At 66.8% G+C, this 12,765-nt stretch overlaps 1 protein-coding gene across 2 annotated transcripts in view; it reads right to left on the bottom strand.

Annotated features, from left to right (window-relative positions):
• WNT3 (Wnt family member 3) overlaps positions 1-12,765 on the bottom strand; it is a 35,292-nt gene that overhangs the window by 2,070 nt on the left and 20,457 nt on the right. For both annotated transcript variants that reach the window (XM_051825040.2, XM_008271640.4), the window contains exons 2-4: positions 4,160-4,401; positions 1,541-1,806; positions 510-997 (exon numbers count right to left, since the gene is read on the bottom strand). In XM_051825040.2, coding sequence (XP_051681000.1) covers positions 518-997; positions 1,541-1,806; positions 4,160-4,401 — 988 coding nt within the window. In that variant the 3' untranslated portion in view covers positions 510-517. The remainder of the gene's footprint in view (positions 1-509; positions 998-1,540; positions 1,807-4,159; positions 4,402-12,765) is intronic.

The raw sequence follows: 12,765 nt of genomic DNA on the forward strand, positions 1-12,765 counted from the left end.
TCAAGGTGGAGGCAAAGTGACTCTGCCCCAGGGGAAGCAGACGTCCGACCTACTGTCAGATACTTTAACCCTCTCATTTTACAGCGAGAAAGCTGTGGCCAGGAGAAGCCAAATGACAGGAAACTGGGGACCAGGTTGGGGCCAGACGCCAGGTCCTCCAGCTTGCAACCCCTGGAGGCCCCTCCTCTGGCTCTACAGATGATCAGTGGTCCAGCCAGATGGCATACGGCTTGCAATTTGGCCACTCATCTAAGAATCGTGAAGACTTGCGGCTCACGTGCACACACGAGGTCATTACCACGCGCTCGGTGCAATCCACAGAGTGGCCGCCCACCGACCACTCCCACTGTCGCCTAGAACATCCTGGCTCCCCCTGGGTGGCTTGTAGGGCTTAGAAAGGGAATGGGCCGAGAAGAGGCCAAAGGCGAAGCCACGCCCCGCGCCAGCAGCCCGCAAAGCCACGCCCCGCGCCGGCGTCTCGCCTCGCGCCTCGCCAGCCCGCGCCCTACCTGGCTCCCTACTTGCAGGTGTGCACGTCGTAGATGCGGATGCACTCCTGGCAGCTGACGTAGCAGCACCAGTGGAAGACGCAGTGGCACTTCTCCTTCCTCTTCTCCGTCCTCGTGTTGTGGCCGCGGCCACAGCACAGCAGGTCGCAGCCGTCAATGCCGTGGGAGGTGATGTTGCAAGTCCGGTCCCTGGTGCCAAAGGAGCCCGTCTCTGGGTTGGGCTCGCAGAAGTTGGGGGAGTTCTCATAGTAGACCAGGTCCCTCTCGGTGGGCGGCTTGAAGAGCGCGTACTTGGCGCGCAGGGTCTCCACCCAGCCCCGGGACTCCCGGTGCTTCTCCACCACCATCTCCGAGGCGCTGTCGTACTTGTCCTTGAGGAAGTCGCCGATGGCACGGAAGTCGGGCTGGGCCCACCAGCAGGTCTTCACCTCGCAGCTGCCCGACAGCCCGTGGCACTTGCACTTGAGGTGCATGTGGTCCAGGATGGTCTGGGGAACAGAAGAGCCGTTGGCCCCTACACTGACCCCACCTGGGAGAACATCTAGATCTTCCACTCTGCCACGCCCACCCCTGCCCCCCATGGCACCCCAGGCATTGGTGAACATCACAGCCAGCCACTTCTGGAGGTGTTAGGAAACTAGGGATTGTTGTCCCCATGAGCAGATGGGGAAACTGAGGCTGGGAGCATGAGTGACTGGCCTGAGGCCACAACACCATAGCAAGGGGCGGAGGCTGAATTCAACACCCGGGTCCCCAGGACTTCACAGCGCTCCACAGCCAGCAGAGGGCACAGGGTGGGCAGCAGCACCTGCCCTCCGCGTGGCCACAGGTCCAGCACTCTGGACCCCAGCCAAGACCAGAAGAGTCCGAGGAGGAAGGAGGGTGGACGGAAGAGGTGACCGTGGAGTTGACCGCGGAGTAGGCGGGAGCCAAGCCCGGCCAAGGGCAAAGGGAACCCCTGGAGGGGGCAGGGCTGGGCAGGGGTGGGGCGGGAGCTCCGCCAGGGTTGGGCAAGGGCAGCGGCGGCTCACCGTGCGGCCCGCCTCGTTGTTGTGCTTGTTCATGGCCGAGCGGGCATCCGGCCGGTTCTCGCGGGCGTCAGCGAACTCGCGGGACACCAGCACCCCGAAGTCGGCGTCTTCGCTGCAGCCGCCCCACTTCCAGCCTTCGCCGGGCGGCCCCTTGTGATGCGAGTCGCAGCCACAGATGGTGGAGGTGCCCTCGGCGCAGGAGCGCGTGACGGCGAAGGCCACGCCGGCCGAGGCGATGGCGTGCACGAAGGCCGACTCCCGGGTGGCTGCGGGGAGAGCGCGGGAGGCGGCGCTGAGCACGGGGCTTGGGAGGCATCAGCCCCGCCTCGGGCTCACCAGCCCCAAGGGCAGAGTAGGAACCCAGGGGCCCAAGATCCCCACTTTCTGGATGAGCAGAGTCCCAGGGCCGGGCAGAGCCTGTGAGGGATGGGCGGGAAGGAGGACAGCGCTGGCCGGCGGCCGGGCTGGCTTCGACCCCCGCGCCCACCTGGGGTCGGCGGGCCACGGCCCTCCTATTCCTGTGGGAGCCGGGATCTGCGGGGAAGCAGCCCCGGGAACCTGCGGCTCCCCGCCCCGTCCCTGTCCCCCTCTCTGTGGCGCCACTCCCCATCCCCTGCCCACGGCAGGACAGAGCCAAGCCCTTGCGTAAGGGTCGGGCACGGTCCACCAAGGGCCAGGAGCGATCCCGGGGCGTGGTGACCACCGCCGGCGGGCCGGGTCGGACCCGTCTGCGCAGGGCCGGGCGTCACTGGCCCGTTTCACAGATGCGGACTCTGACGATGCGGGATGCCCGCCCGCCTGTCTCCGAGCCGGGCGGTGGCTCGCCCGAGCCCAGGACCCCTTCGAGGACCGAGCACAAGAGGACCCCGTCCCGCGGGCACCCACGGACGGCCGGGAGTGCGAGGCGGGGTCCGCCCCCACCGCCCGGGGCACCCCGCCGCCCGAGCCCAGGGAGCGCTCCCAGGGCGGGCGCCCCGCGCTTCCGGCCGGCCCGCGGCCTCTTGCGGCGGCGGCGGCGCCCGGCGCGGGCCGCGCGCGGTTCCCAGCGCCGGGGCGGCGGGGGCGGCGGGGGCGGCGGGGGCGGGGCGGGGATTAGCCTGGGAGCGGCGCTGACAGCCCCGCTGTGCCGGTCCCCGTCCGGCGGGGCCCGCTGCGCCGCTCAATCCGCCTTTGTTCGCGCGGTGTCACACCGCATTACCCGCATAATGCGGCCGCCGCCCGGGCCGCCGCGCCGGCCGCCACCGCGTAGCAACGGGCGGCTCCCGCGGCCGGGCCGCGCCCCCGGCCCCGGCGCCGGGCCGCGCCGTCCCCAGGGAGGCGGCGCCCCCCGCCCCCGCGCCGCGCCCGGTGGCAGAGGGCGTGTGAATGGCGCGGCGGCCGCGGGGGCGCGGGGCCGGGCCCGCGGCGGGGGGCCGCGCCCGGACCCTTTCAAGCCTCCAGGCCGCGCCCCGGCCCTCCGCCGCCGCTCGCCCCTTCCGGCCGCCGACCCCCGCGCCCTCCTCCCCGCCCCGGGGACCCGGCCCAGGCCGGCTCCCGCCACGCGGGCCCCGGAGCGGGAGGCGGCAGCGCCCGAAGCCGTGGGCGCCGGGGCGCGCATGGCCGCGGCCTCCGCCACACCTGCCCCCTTGCAATCGAGGGACGAGGGTCTGTGCGGACACCCACCCGCGGGATGCCAGGCCGTGGGGTTCGGGCTACCTGGCCCGAGGTGCGGCGCCGGAAGGCGGTGAGACGGCGGCGGCGGCGCGATCCGGTTTGAAGTGCAAACCGCCGCCGCCAGCCCCTGCTTCGATTCCAAAGCTTTCGTGTAAACAAGGAATAATTAGCGTGGGTCGTGGAAGCGTGCGGCCCTCACGCATTGACTTGCAAATTTCCCTCCTAACCTAGGACAATAGCTAGCGTTTTGCCTGTAGGGCCGACAGACTCTGGGCACCTGAGGCTCAGGTAAAGTGCGGGGGAGGGGGTGTCCTCTCAAAAGGGCGGGGTCACCTCTGTCCTCCACCGCCCCCTGCACCACGCCCGAAAGGTGGCGGGGCCGGGCTCCGGATCCGTGGGCAAAGCCCTGGGGGCCGGCAGCCCAGCCAGGGTCACTGAATCCTGGAGGTGGCAAGCCCTGGCAGAGTTGCCCCAGGTGGGCCCGCCATGTTCGCAGTCAGCTGGTGTGGCTCCAGCCACTGGTGGCAGTTAAACTCCAGGCTTTGAGGCGCCTGGCGGGCGTCCCCAGCATGGCATGGAGGACGCAGGTCCTCTCAGGGGGACCTGGGAGCCTTGCCAGGCAGCTTCCTCAGCTCCTGGGGTCTCTCTCGATGGGGGGTGCCTCTGGGCGGGCAGTGCCCTACCCCCTCCCCAACGCTGTATCTGCATAGCATTGGGGGGGGGGATGTCACAAAAGTCCACATCAAAGCCTGGGCCGCAGGGCAGGAAGGAAGGCTGTGGCCTCCTGGGTGCCTGCTCAGGTCTGGGGATCCTGGAGCATCTCAAGGCCCAGCCCCCCCTCCCCCTCCAAGGTGTGGCGGCCACGTGACAGCCTGGGTCTGTCCACTTTCCATGGAGGTCAGCGGGGTGGAAGGAACGGGTCCCGATGGCCCTCCCGGCCTCCCGCCAAGCGCACAGAGGCCCTACCTTTGTCCAGGACGGGCCCGAAGATGGCCAGGCTGTCGTCTATGGTGGTGCAGTTCCAGCGGCGGCCCCGGAACTGGTGCTGGCACTCCTGGATGCCCAGCTTCACGCCCTCGGCCACGCTGGGCATGATCTCGATGTAGTTGCGGCAGAAGCGCAGCTGCTTGGGGACCAGGCCTGGGATGGAGCCGCAGAGCAGGGGCTGGGAGCCCAGAGATGTGTACTGCTGGCCCAGGGCCAGGGACCTGCGGGAGACAGGAGCAGTGGCACAGCGGGCACGGCACACAGCCCACGCCAGCACCGCTCCTTCCCCGTGAGCCCCTGCGGAGCAGCCGAGCGCCTGCGTGTGCGATGTTTCACGTCCAGGAGCGCAGCCGGCCTCTGACGCGCAGAGCACCTGGGACTGAGGGCGCCATGGAGCCCCTGGCAGGCTCTGGGCCCAGCACCCCCGGGGTCAGAGGGCACAGTCCCCTCGGGGACCCAGGATGACTTCAGTGACTGGTGGGAAGGACCCCAACCCAAAGGGAAGAAGGCAACGGAGGCTGGTTTGACCCCAGCCCCAGCTCAGAAAAAGCAGACGTGTTCGGCCCCAGCAGGGCACTTGCACACACGTGTGCCCGTGTTTACACACCAGAGCTCCACAGCCATCTTTGGAGCACCCCAGAAGTTTCTAGAATGCTACCTCCCCTTCTCACCGGGGACTAGAGCTTGGCTTCTCGTAAGCCACATTTAGCTCAGGGTTGGGAGGGAGGAGAGCTCAGATCTCACGGCCCCTACCCAGCACCAGGGGGTTGGAGACTGTGGTCCTCACCCCATTGCCCTGCCCCTCTGTAATCAATGCATCAGTGCGCAGCCCACCTCTCAGGTCTCCCAGAGGCAGTGGAAAGAAAGGTCTTGCAGGCCAGGTGGCAGGGGTGGGGGTGGGGGTGGGGGGAGCTTCAGCTACTGGGAAACCAAGGCACTGAACTGCAGCCCAGAAACAGCAGAAGCTGCGAAGGTGGCCGTGGGTCTCAGAGACCTCAAGACCGACTGTGACCAGCCCCATGGTGACCAGCACTGACCAAGGCTTTGCTTTGGCCCTGGCCAAGGGCAAGTCCCCAACACAGAATGGTGGGCAGAAGTCCAGGAGCGGACCCCAGCTGTCCAGGCCGGACACGGGGAGGAGCCGAGCGTGTGCTGCTGGCCGGCTCTCACTGCGCACTGGGAACTTGGTCAACGCATTACTGCCCGGCCCAGGCGAGGCAACCGTGGCTTAGCCAGTGGAGGAGCCTGCCCGAGGCTCCGGGCGCCAGTCTGCAGCCACCAGAGCATGCGCGTGCCCCTCCTCCACGCTGGATCCTTGCCCCAGCCTTAGGCCGTCCCCGTGAGCTCCCTCTGGCCTCAGCCATCGCACTCCTCTGTCCATCTGGGGCTGGAGGAACCAGATCTGGGAGCCAGGACCGTTCGAGACATTTCTAGATCTTCGAGAGAGCGGAAGAGCAGCGGGTGCTAGTTCTGCCTCAGCCCCACTAACGGGTCACCGCTGAGCTCCCCTGTGCGGGCGCACCCTGGGGTCCCCCCTTGCATTGCCTGCATTCGGCCTTATAGCAACCCTGGCGCACAGTAGGGCCAGCAGCAGCAGCTGTTTTACACTGGCTTAGCTGAGCAATCAGCCCAGGCGGCAGGCTACCAAGGAGGAGCCCGGGCGTCTGACTCCTGAGCCGCTGGTACAGACCACTGAACCTCACGGCCTTCTGCACAGGGCCTGCACCTGGGCCTCAATCCTAAGCCCATGCCTGAGTGGGAGAGGGTGGGGAGCACCTGGCGCTCAGAGCAGGCCTGCAAGTCGCCCTGCCCGGTTCTGGCTGTAAGCAGGTTAGAGTGATGGTAAGATGCCTATCACCAGCCGTGTGCCCACCAAGCACTGGCTGCACGCGGGCTGCTGTGTCTGTTGCCTACATAATCCTCCCAGCAAGTCTGAGGGAGGGACACCGCGCTCATGTCTGTCGTCCCATTTCACAGATGAGGAGCCTGAGGCCGGGTGCTAGGCTAGGAAGCATCAGAGTTGAGCCTACGGCCCAGCTCAGGCTACGTCACCCTACGCCCTTGACCAAGCATGCCCAGCCCCGCCCTGGCAGCTGCCCCTACAGCCTTGCAGTCCCGAGAGCAGTCCCGAGAGAGAGGGACACTGAGGGAGGGTGTGGCACCACCCACCCTGCTCCCTGCCTGCCACCCCCGTCTAAGCAGGCATGCCCCCAGGAGCCCGCGAGGGCCCCGTGTCACACACGGCCCTGCCGGTTCCAGGCTGCTGACCTTAGCTGCTCCGTGCCTCGGTTTCTTCATCTGTATAATAGACACAATGGCAGAAGTCAACGACAGAATCTGGCCTGGCACACAGGAAGCTCTCAAGCAATGGCGCTCAGCATGGCAGCTGCGCTTACGGCCCCAGCACTCGGGGCCCTGCCTTGGCACCGACCCAGTCCTCGCATCCCTGGCCTGCTCTCAGAGCCCCTCCCCCTCCACTGAGGGTCACAGCCAAGGCCAAGCCCTGGCAGCTCACCCTAACCAGGAGGGCAAGGCCGCGGCCGGGACACCTGCAGCGTGCGCGGTCCACAGGCTCCAGCCCATGACTTTCCAAGGGCCTCTGGGGTAGGGGTGCGGCTCCAGGGCGGTGTTGGGGCCCACGAGCTGGTTCCTGCAGGACGGCCGCCCTCCTGCCCCCACATCACTCGGGCCTGAAGTCCCCGGGCCACAGACCCAGTCACTGAGCCCAGCACCGCCCGCCCTGTGATGCAAGTCCCTGCCAGACTGTGGGAGGTGGCACAGGGGCCCCCGCTCCTCCTCCCTGTGCAACACGGGACCAGCGGCCTTGGCTGCTGATGACCCGCAGCCCGGTGGGGTCACGGAGTCACACCTCCACACCCCTGCGCAGGCTGAGCCCTGGGGCCTTGGTGCCTCCCCACTGCCAGAGCCCAGGCAGTCACAGCCCGATGCCTGGCTCACCCCATTCTAAAGATTCCCATGGGCTGGACAGAAGGGACCCTGCCTCCCTCTCCGTTCCGCCCTGGAACACGTCTGAACCTCCTGTCGCAAGTGCTCTGCTGCTGCAGCCCAGTGCCACCTGGCCGTACTGGCGGGAGCCCCCCAGGATCGGGCCGTACGCCCCTCTCATGGCCACCCCCCGCCCCGCCCTGGCAGCACACTCGGTCTCCAAAGGGCCAGGCACACAGTCTCACAGGAAGGAAGAGAGACCCGACTGCTCCAGGCCGAAGCCTTGCCACGCCCCACACCCAGCATCCGGAGGCCGCTCCCACACACAGGACAAGGCTCCTCGGTTCCGGAGGCGGCCGCTCCGTTTAGGACCCGAGATGCTGGCCTTGCTCCTGGAGGGAGACCTGCCCGCCACGGGCAGCTGGTGAGGGGGCAGGCAGGGGAGCCTGCCAGGCCTTCCCAGCTGGGCCGGGGGCTATAAATACCCAGCTCCTGGCCTGGCCTGGCCCTGCCCGCCTCCCCGTGAGGACAGCTCATCCTCCACCCCGCCACCCACCGCCCAGCTGGGCTGAGGACAGACACGGGCAGCTGGGCAGCAGGTGCCAGCTGGGGACTTTGACATTGACCTCTCTGGGTGAAATAGGCCAGCCTTTCACCTTTCACACAGCTCATGACCCCTCCTGCCACCCAGCTGTGCCTTCTGTGGCCAGGGGCTGCGGGTGGCCCCGTGCCATGAACACGAGGAAGAGGTGAAACCTGTCACCGAAGAAACCTGGGCTTGGCCTGATGCGCAGTCACTCGGTCACTCACCGGACATGCAGGAGGCACCATGCGGGCGTCCTGCCAAGCCGCTCACCCCGGATGCTGCCATCCCCCTGCAAAGCTGGCAGCAAGGGGGCAGAGGAGCCCAAGGCCCTGACGGCCACCAGCCCCATCCGCTCCCCCACGCCCTCCTGACCGCGGGTGACAAAAGCATTCTCAGAAGCTTCTCTGGAGCTGGGCACAGCGCGGGGGAGGGGAGGGGCCAGCCCGTGGTCCCCCTGTGGGTGGGGCCGTGGAAGGTGGCCCGAGGCCCGCAGCCCAGGGTGAGGCCTTCCCTCACGGTGGGTGGAAGCCCCCTCCTGTGGTCACCGTGTCTCTCTCTGCAGCAGCTACCACTAGCTTTCTGTAAACCCCACCGCAGCCCAGGGCTAGGTGCTCCACCTGCTGGCTCCTGGGCAGTACTGGACAGAGGCCCAACCTGCTCCAGGGTCCAGGGGCTCCACCCTGGCGTGGGACAAGATGGAAACTTCCAGAAAGGGAAGGAAGGCTTGAGAAAGGAGCCAGAAGTAAGAGGCAAGCAGTGGCCTTGGGACTCGAGACGACTATACTTCCCTTTAGATCCAGAGGCCGGTCGGGGCTGGTGGGCGTCAGGAGGGGAGCCCAAGTCCAAGGGTGCACGTGCCCAAGGGGGCAGGGAAGGGGCCAGGCCCTGCAAGTGATGAGACAGTCAGGGCTCCTGGGGTGGGAGGCCATGGGCCCTGGACTGTGGCCACTCCCTCTGGGAGCTTGTGATAATGCGCGAGGAGGGACCAAAGGCAAGGGTCACAAGTGGCCATGTTTCCTCCCCTGTCCACTGGCCCTCCCTCGGTCCACACCCTTCCCGAGCTCCAGGCAGGCCAGGGGGAGGGGCTGGTGATGCCCTTCACCACGCAGTGGGGCTGTCCCAGGGCCTAGCCACCAGTCACCGGCTCGTTCTCCGCAGAGGCATGACGGGCGTCTGCGCCCCTGTGTCTACTGCGTATGCAAGGAGGGGATGCTGGACTCAACGAAGGGCAAGCGCAGGAGCCACTGACCCCACGGAGGCCCCAGGGCTCCCCACGTGGCCTGGTGAGGGCCACCGGAGTGGAGGAGGTAGAGGAGGGCCTGTCCCAGGAGAGCAGGTGCAAGTCCCCCTTGTAGAACAAACCTGTTCCCTGCTGGTTCACTCAACACATGATGGCTGCGAATGCAGCCGAGCCCCAGAGTACCAGGCACGGGGGGAGGGGGGCCAGAGCCGCATGAGACGGCACCTCTGGCTGCTCAGCTGCCCAGGACAGGGAACGGCCCCAGGCCCCAGGTAGCAGACGGCCACCTGGTGGGAGCCCCGTGAGCTAGGCTTGGCTTCCTGACCTGTCAGTTACAGGCCATATGGGCCGAGGGGTGGGCCCTGGGGAGGGAACCCTGGGCCAGCAGGTGGAAGCTGGTGACAACTGACATGAAGGGTTCTCAGAGGCTCCACTGCCACTGGTGCCAGGTGAGAGCTGCAGGCAGAGGACGGGCTGTGTGGCCCGCCCAGGGCAGTGGCCTTCGGAGCTGAGAGAAAGCCAGGAACAGGCTGTGTGCCACACGGGAAGCAAGAGGTGGGGGAGCATAATCAGGGTTGTGGGCCAGGGTGGCCAGGAAGGCGGGGCTGGTATGGACGAGACTGCAGCGCAAGCACAAAGTCCAGGGTGTCCTGCAGGCCTGCGGGTCCCGACAGCGCGCAGGGACGGAGCTGGAGCCCAGCGGAAGCTGGGCCAGACTAGCGGTGGACGATGTTTAAGGCTCCATCCCTCCTGTGGTGCCCAGGAGGGGCTGTGCCTGCCAGAAGCCTCACATGGGGCAGCGAGGGCCAAGAGGGGGCGGGAAGGCCTCAGCAACACAGAACCTTCAGCAGGGCCAGCACCCCGGGAGGCAGGTTGGTGGGGCCCGGGGCCTGCCTCCGTCTCCAGTGCTCCAAACGAGGTTGTGAGGCAGGTGCGCAGCCAGGATTCATGGACACTGATGCTGCACTCTGCCCAGCCCCCCCTGGCCTCCCCACCGGGGGGGAGGAGCTCTGGATGCACCCAGACCTTCAGTGGGCACCCCATGGCCTCCACACAGACAGCCCCCCCCCAGCCCTATCCTTCCCCACCCACTAAAGAGTGGCAGGGGCTCCCTTCAACCCAGGGACCGCCCCCTCGGGTTCGCTGGGTTCAAATTGGACCTTTGGACTTGCGTCAGCCTTCGGAGACCTGTCACTCTGAACCAGGGTCGCCAACACACCCATGAGTAGGGCAGGAGAGCAGGCGGGGGTCTGTGAACCAGGCAGTACCCGCACAAAAACCCACAGCCACGAAGAACAACACAGTGTGAAGCCGGGCCGGCGGGGCGCTGACCCTCTTCCCGCTCCTTAAGCCCTCGGACAGGGCTCAGGGACAGCTCCCAGATTCTGAGGGTGAGGCCGACCACCCCGCTCCCCGACGGCGCGGCGCGGGTCTCTTCTAGAGGGGAGGCACAGCTGCCAGCAGCCTCCGACGCCCAGAAGCGCCACCGTCCCCAGCAGCCGAGAGGAAGCGGAGGTATGGGCAGGAGCTGAACGCCCAGGGCGCCCCGGCCGGCTGTCCGCCTGCCCACCCACCCCCCTCGGAGGGGAAGAGGCCAGGCCCTGCCTCCACCCCAGGGAGCCCCGTGGGAGCTTCTCTGGGGAGACGAGGAGAGGGAGGGTGGGGTGGGGAGGGCGGGGCCGAGCATCGGCTGCTGGAATGTTCCAGCTTCTGCACTCCCAAGCAGCTCCCGAGCGCCTGGCCTGCGGCTGCGGCTGATCTGATAAGATGTGACAAGGCGGCCTGAAAAATGTTGAAACCTGTAAAACGCTGAAACCTGTTTTTTGTTGTGTTGTGAACATGAAGGGTGCACACCCCACCCCCCCATTTCACAGGAAAGCGGAGCTGATCAGAATGGAGCAGGGAGGAGGTGGGGAGAGGCACTGTCTCCTTCAGCCTTGAGGCGGGGGCACGGGGCAGGGTGGGAGGAGGGTGGGGAGTGGGGGGGCGCCAAGGCCTGGGGGCTGCGGAAGGTGGGAGGGAAGGAGAAAGGGGCTTGTGCTGGCCCTGCCTGGCCTGCTCAGGACTGGGCACGCCCAGCGGGCACCAAGCACCCACCGCTGTGGGTGTCTCCCGTGGGCCAGGCAGCCACTCCAAAGACTCACTCTGGCTCATCAGGCACGGGGAACCCCCCGGGCCCAGCTGAGTGCCCAGAGAGCGCTGGGAGGGCAGGCCCAGGAGGGACCCTCACTCCTCAGAGCCCCCAAAGGGACCAGAGAGGCACCGAGAACACAGGCTGACAAGTGTTCACAGGTGACAGGAGGGGACCCCAGCCGAGCCCGTGCGCCAACAGCCCAGGGGTTTTCTCGGCTGCACCAAGCAGCTCAGCCCTCACAGGGGCGCTGCGGCGGCCTTACGCCTGGTGGGTGGAGCCGATCCCAGCCTCCGCCTACAGACATGCAAGAGGGGTGCCCTGCTCCGTGTGGCTCACGTGGGGCCCACTGAGGCTCAAAGACCTGCTTGGGCTCCCTCCAAAAGGGTCCAGTCCTTAGACACAGAACATTCCAGAAGGGTCTCTGGGATGCTATGACTGGGTGCTGCTGGCATGCGTTCAGTAAAGGCCCGGGGAGTGAATGCTTCCGCCAGGGGAGGGTCTCTGGCCAGTCTCACTGGCTGGCGGCAGCTGGGCGGGGCACAGGAGCGCCCCGGGATGCGGCTCGCTGACGGCCACTGTGCTAGCTACTCTATTACAGGATCAGGTCGTCAAATGTCAAAGCTGTGTGCACCCCTGGGCCTCACCTCGTCTAGTTCCTCCAGGGAAACTGAGGCCCAGGGAGCTGACGTGACTCGCCCAGCGTCCCTCCACTGGTCGGGGGAGGGTGCAAGTGGGCCTCTGTGTCTCGCTCCCCCACATTGACCCTTCTCGAAGACTCCTTGGTCCCACGGATCTGAGGTCTGGGCTTCGTGGAGCCCACACCCTGCGTGCAGGGTGGGTACAGGAAACGAGGGCCCCTGCCCAGTGTGGGCGCTGCTGCCCGTGGTGGGGATGAGGTGCCCCACCCCGCTGTCCCTTTCTCGCAGGCCCCCCCCATCCAAACTCTGATGTAAGCCTTTCTAAAGCCACGTCTGCATCGTTTTAGCCCCATAGCGCTCTCCTCCGCCCTGACCTTGATCCTGACGGCCCCCATGTTCTATGAGGGGTTCAGAGTCCGACTCTCAGCTCCACTTCTCCACAGACTCTCTGAGCCCCTGTGTGCACCGCTGGCCGGCCTCCCATCCTACAGACGGGGAAGTGAGGGCCCAGGGCAGGCCGGCTGGTTCTCAGAGGCCGTGGGAGCTGGCTTCCAGGCCTGGATGCTGCTGGCTCCGCCTCCTTCTCACACTGGACTCTCGCGCATGCGTACAAACCTCGGGGGAGCCCTAACCACACTGGGTTGAATCCCTTTGACTGCCCCTCGCTCCTGAAAGTGGGACGTGCCAAGAAGGAGCTCTTCCCTCGTCTGTCTGTCCTGAGCCACGCACCTGCTCCGCCAGCTGCCTGTGTCCTGCACGGAACAGCGCCACCTGAGAACCCCAGCCGTTCTTCGCACCTGCCCTCAATCCCGCAGGCTGCCAAGGGCTCTCTGGGCCTTTGCACCCAGCTGCTGGCTCCAAGGCCTGGACGCCCTTGGCTCGGATCTCAGAAGAAGCCACTGAGGTGCACAGAAAGCTGTGCTGCTGGGCTGGGAGCTCACGCTTAGAGCAGCTCCCGGCCCCTAGGCTGCCACCTGCCTGGCAGACACTGACCAGGCCCCATGCTGGCCACTGGGAGCAGAGCTGTGCAAGATCTCACCA

The sequence above is a fragment of the Oryctolagus cuniculus genome, chromosome 17 (assembly GCF_964237555.1).
Source record: "Oryctolagus cuniculus chromosome 17, mOryCun1.1, whole genome shotgun sequence".
In the NCBI taxonomy this organism is placed as follows: domain Eukaryota; kingdom Metazoa; phylum Chordata; class Mammalia; order Lagomorpha; family Leporidae; genus Oryctolagus; species Oryctolagus cuniculus.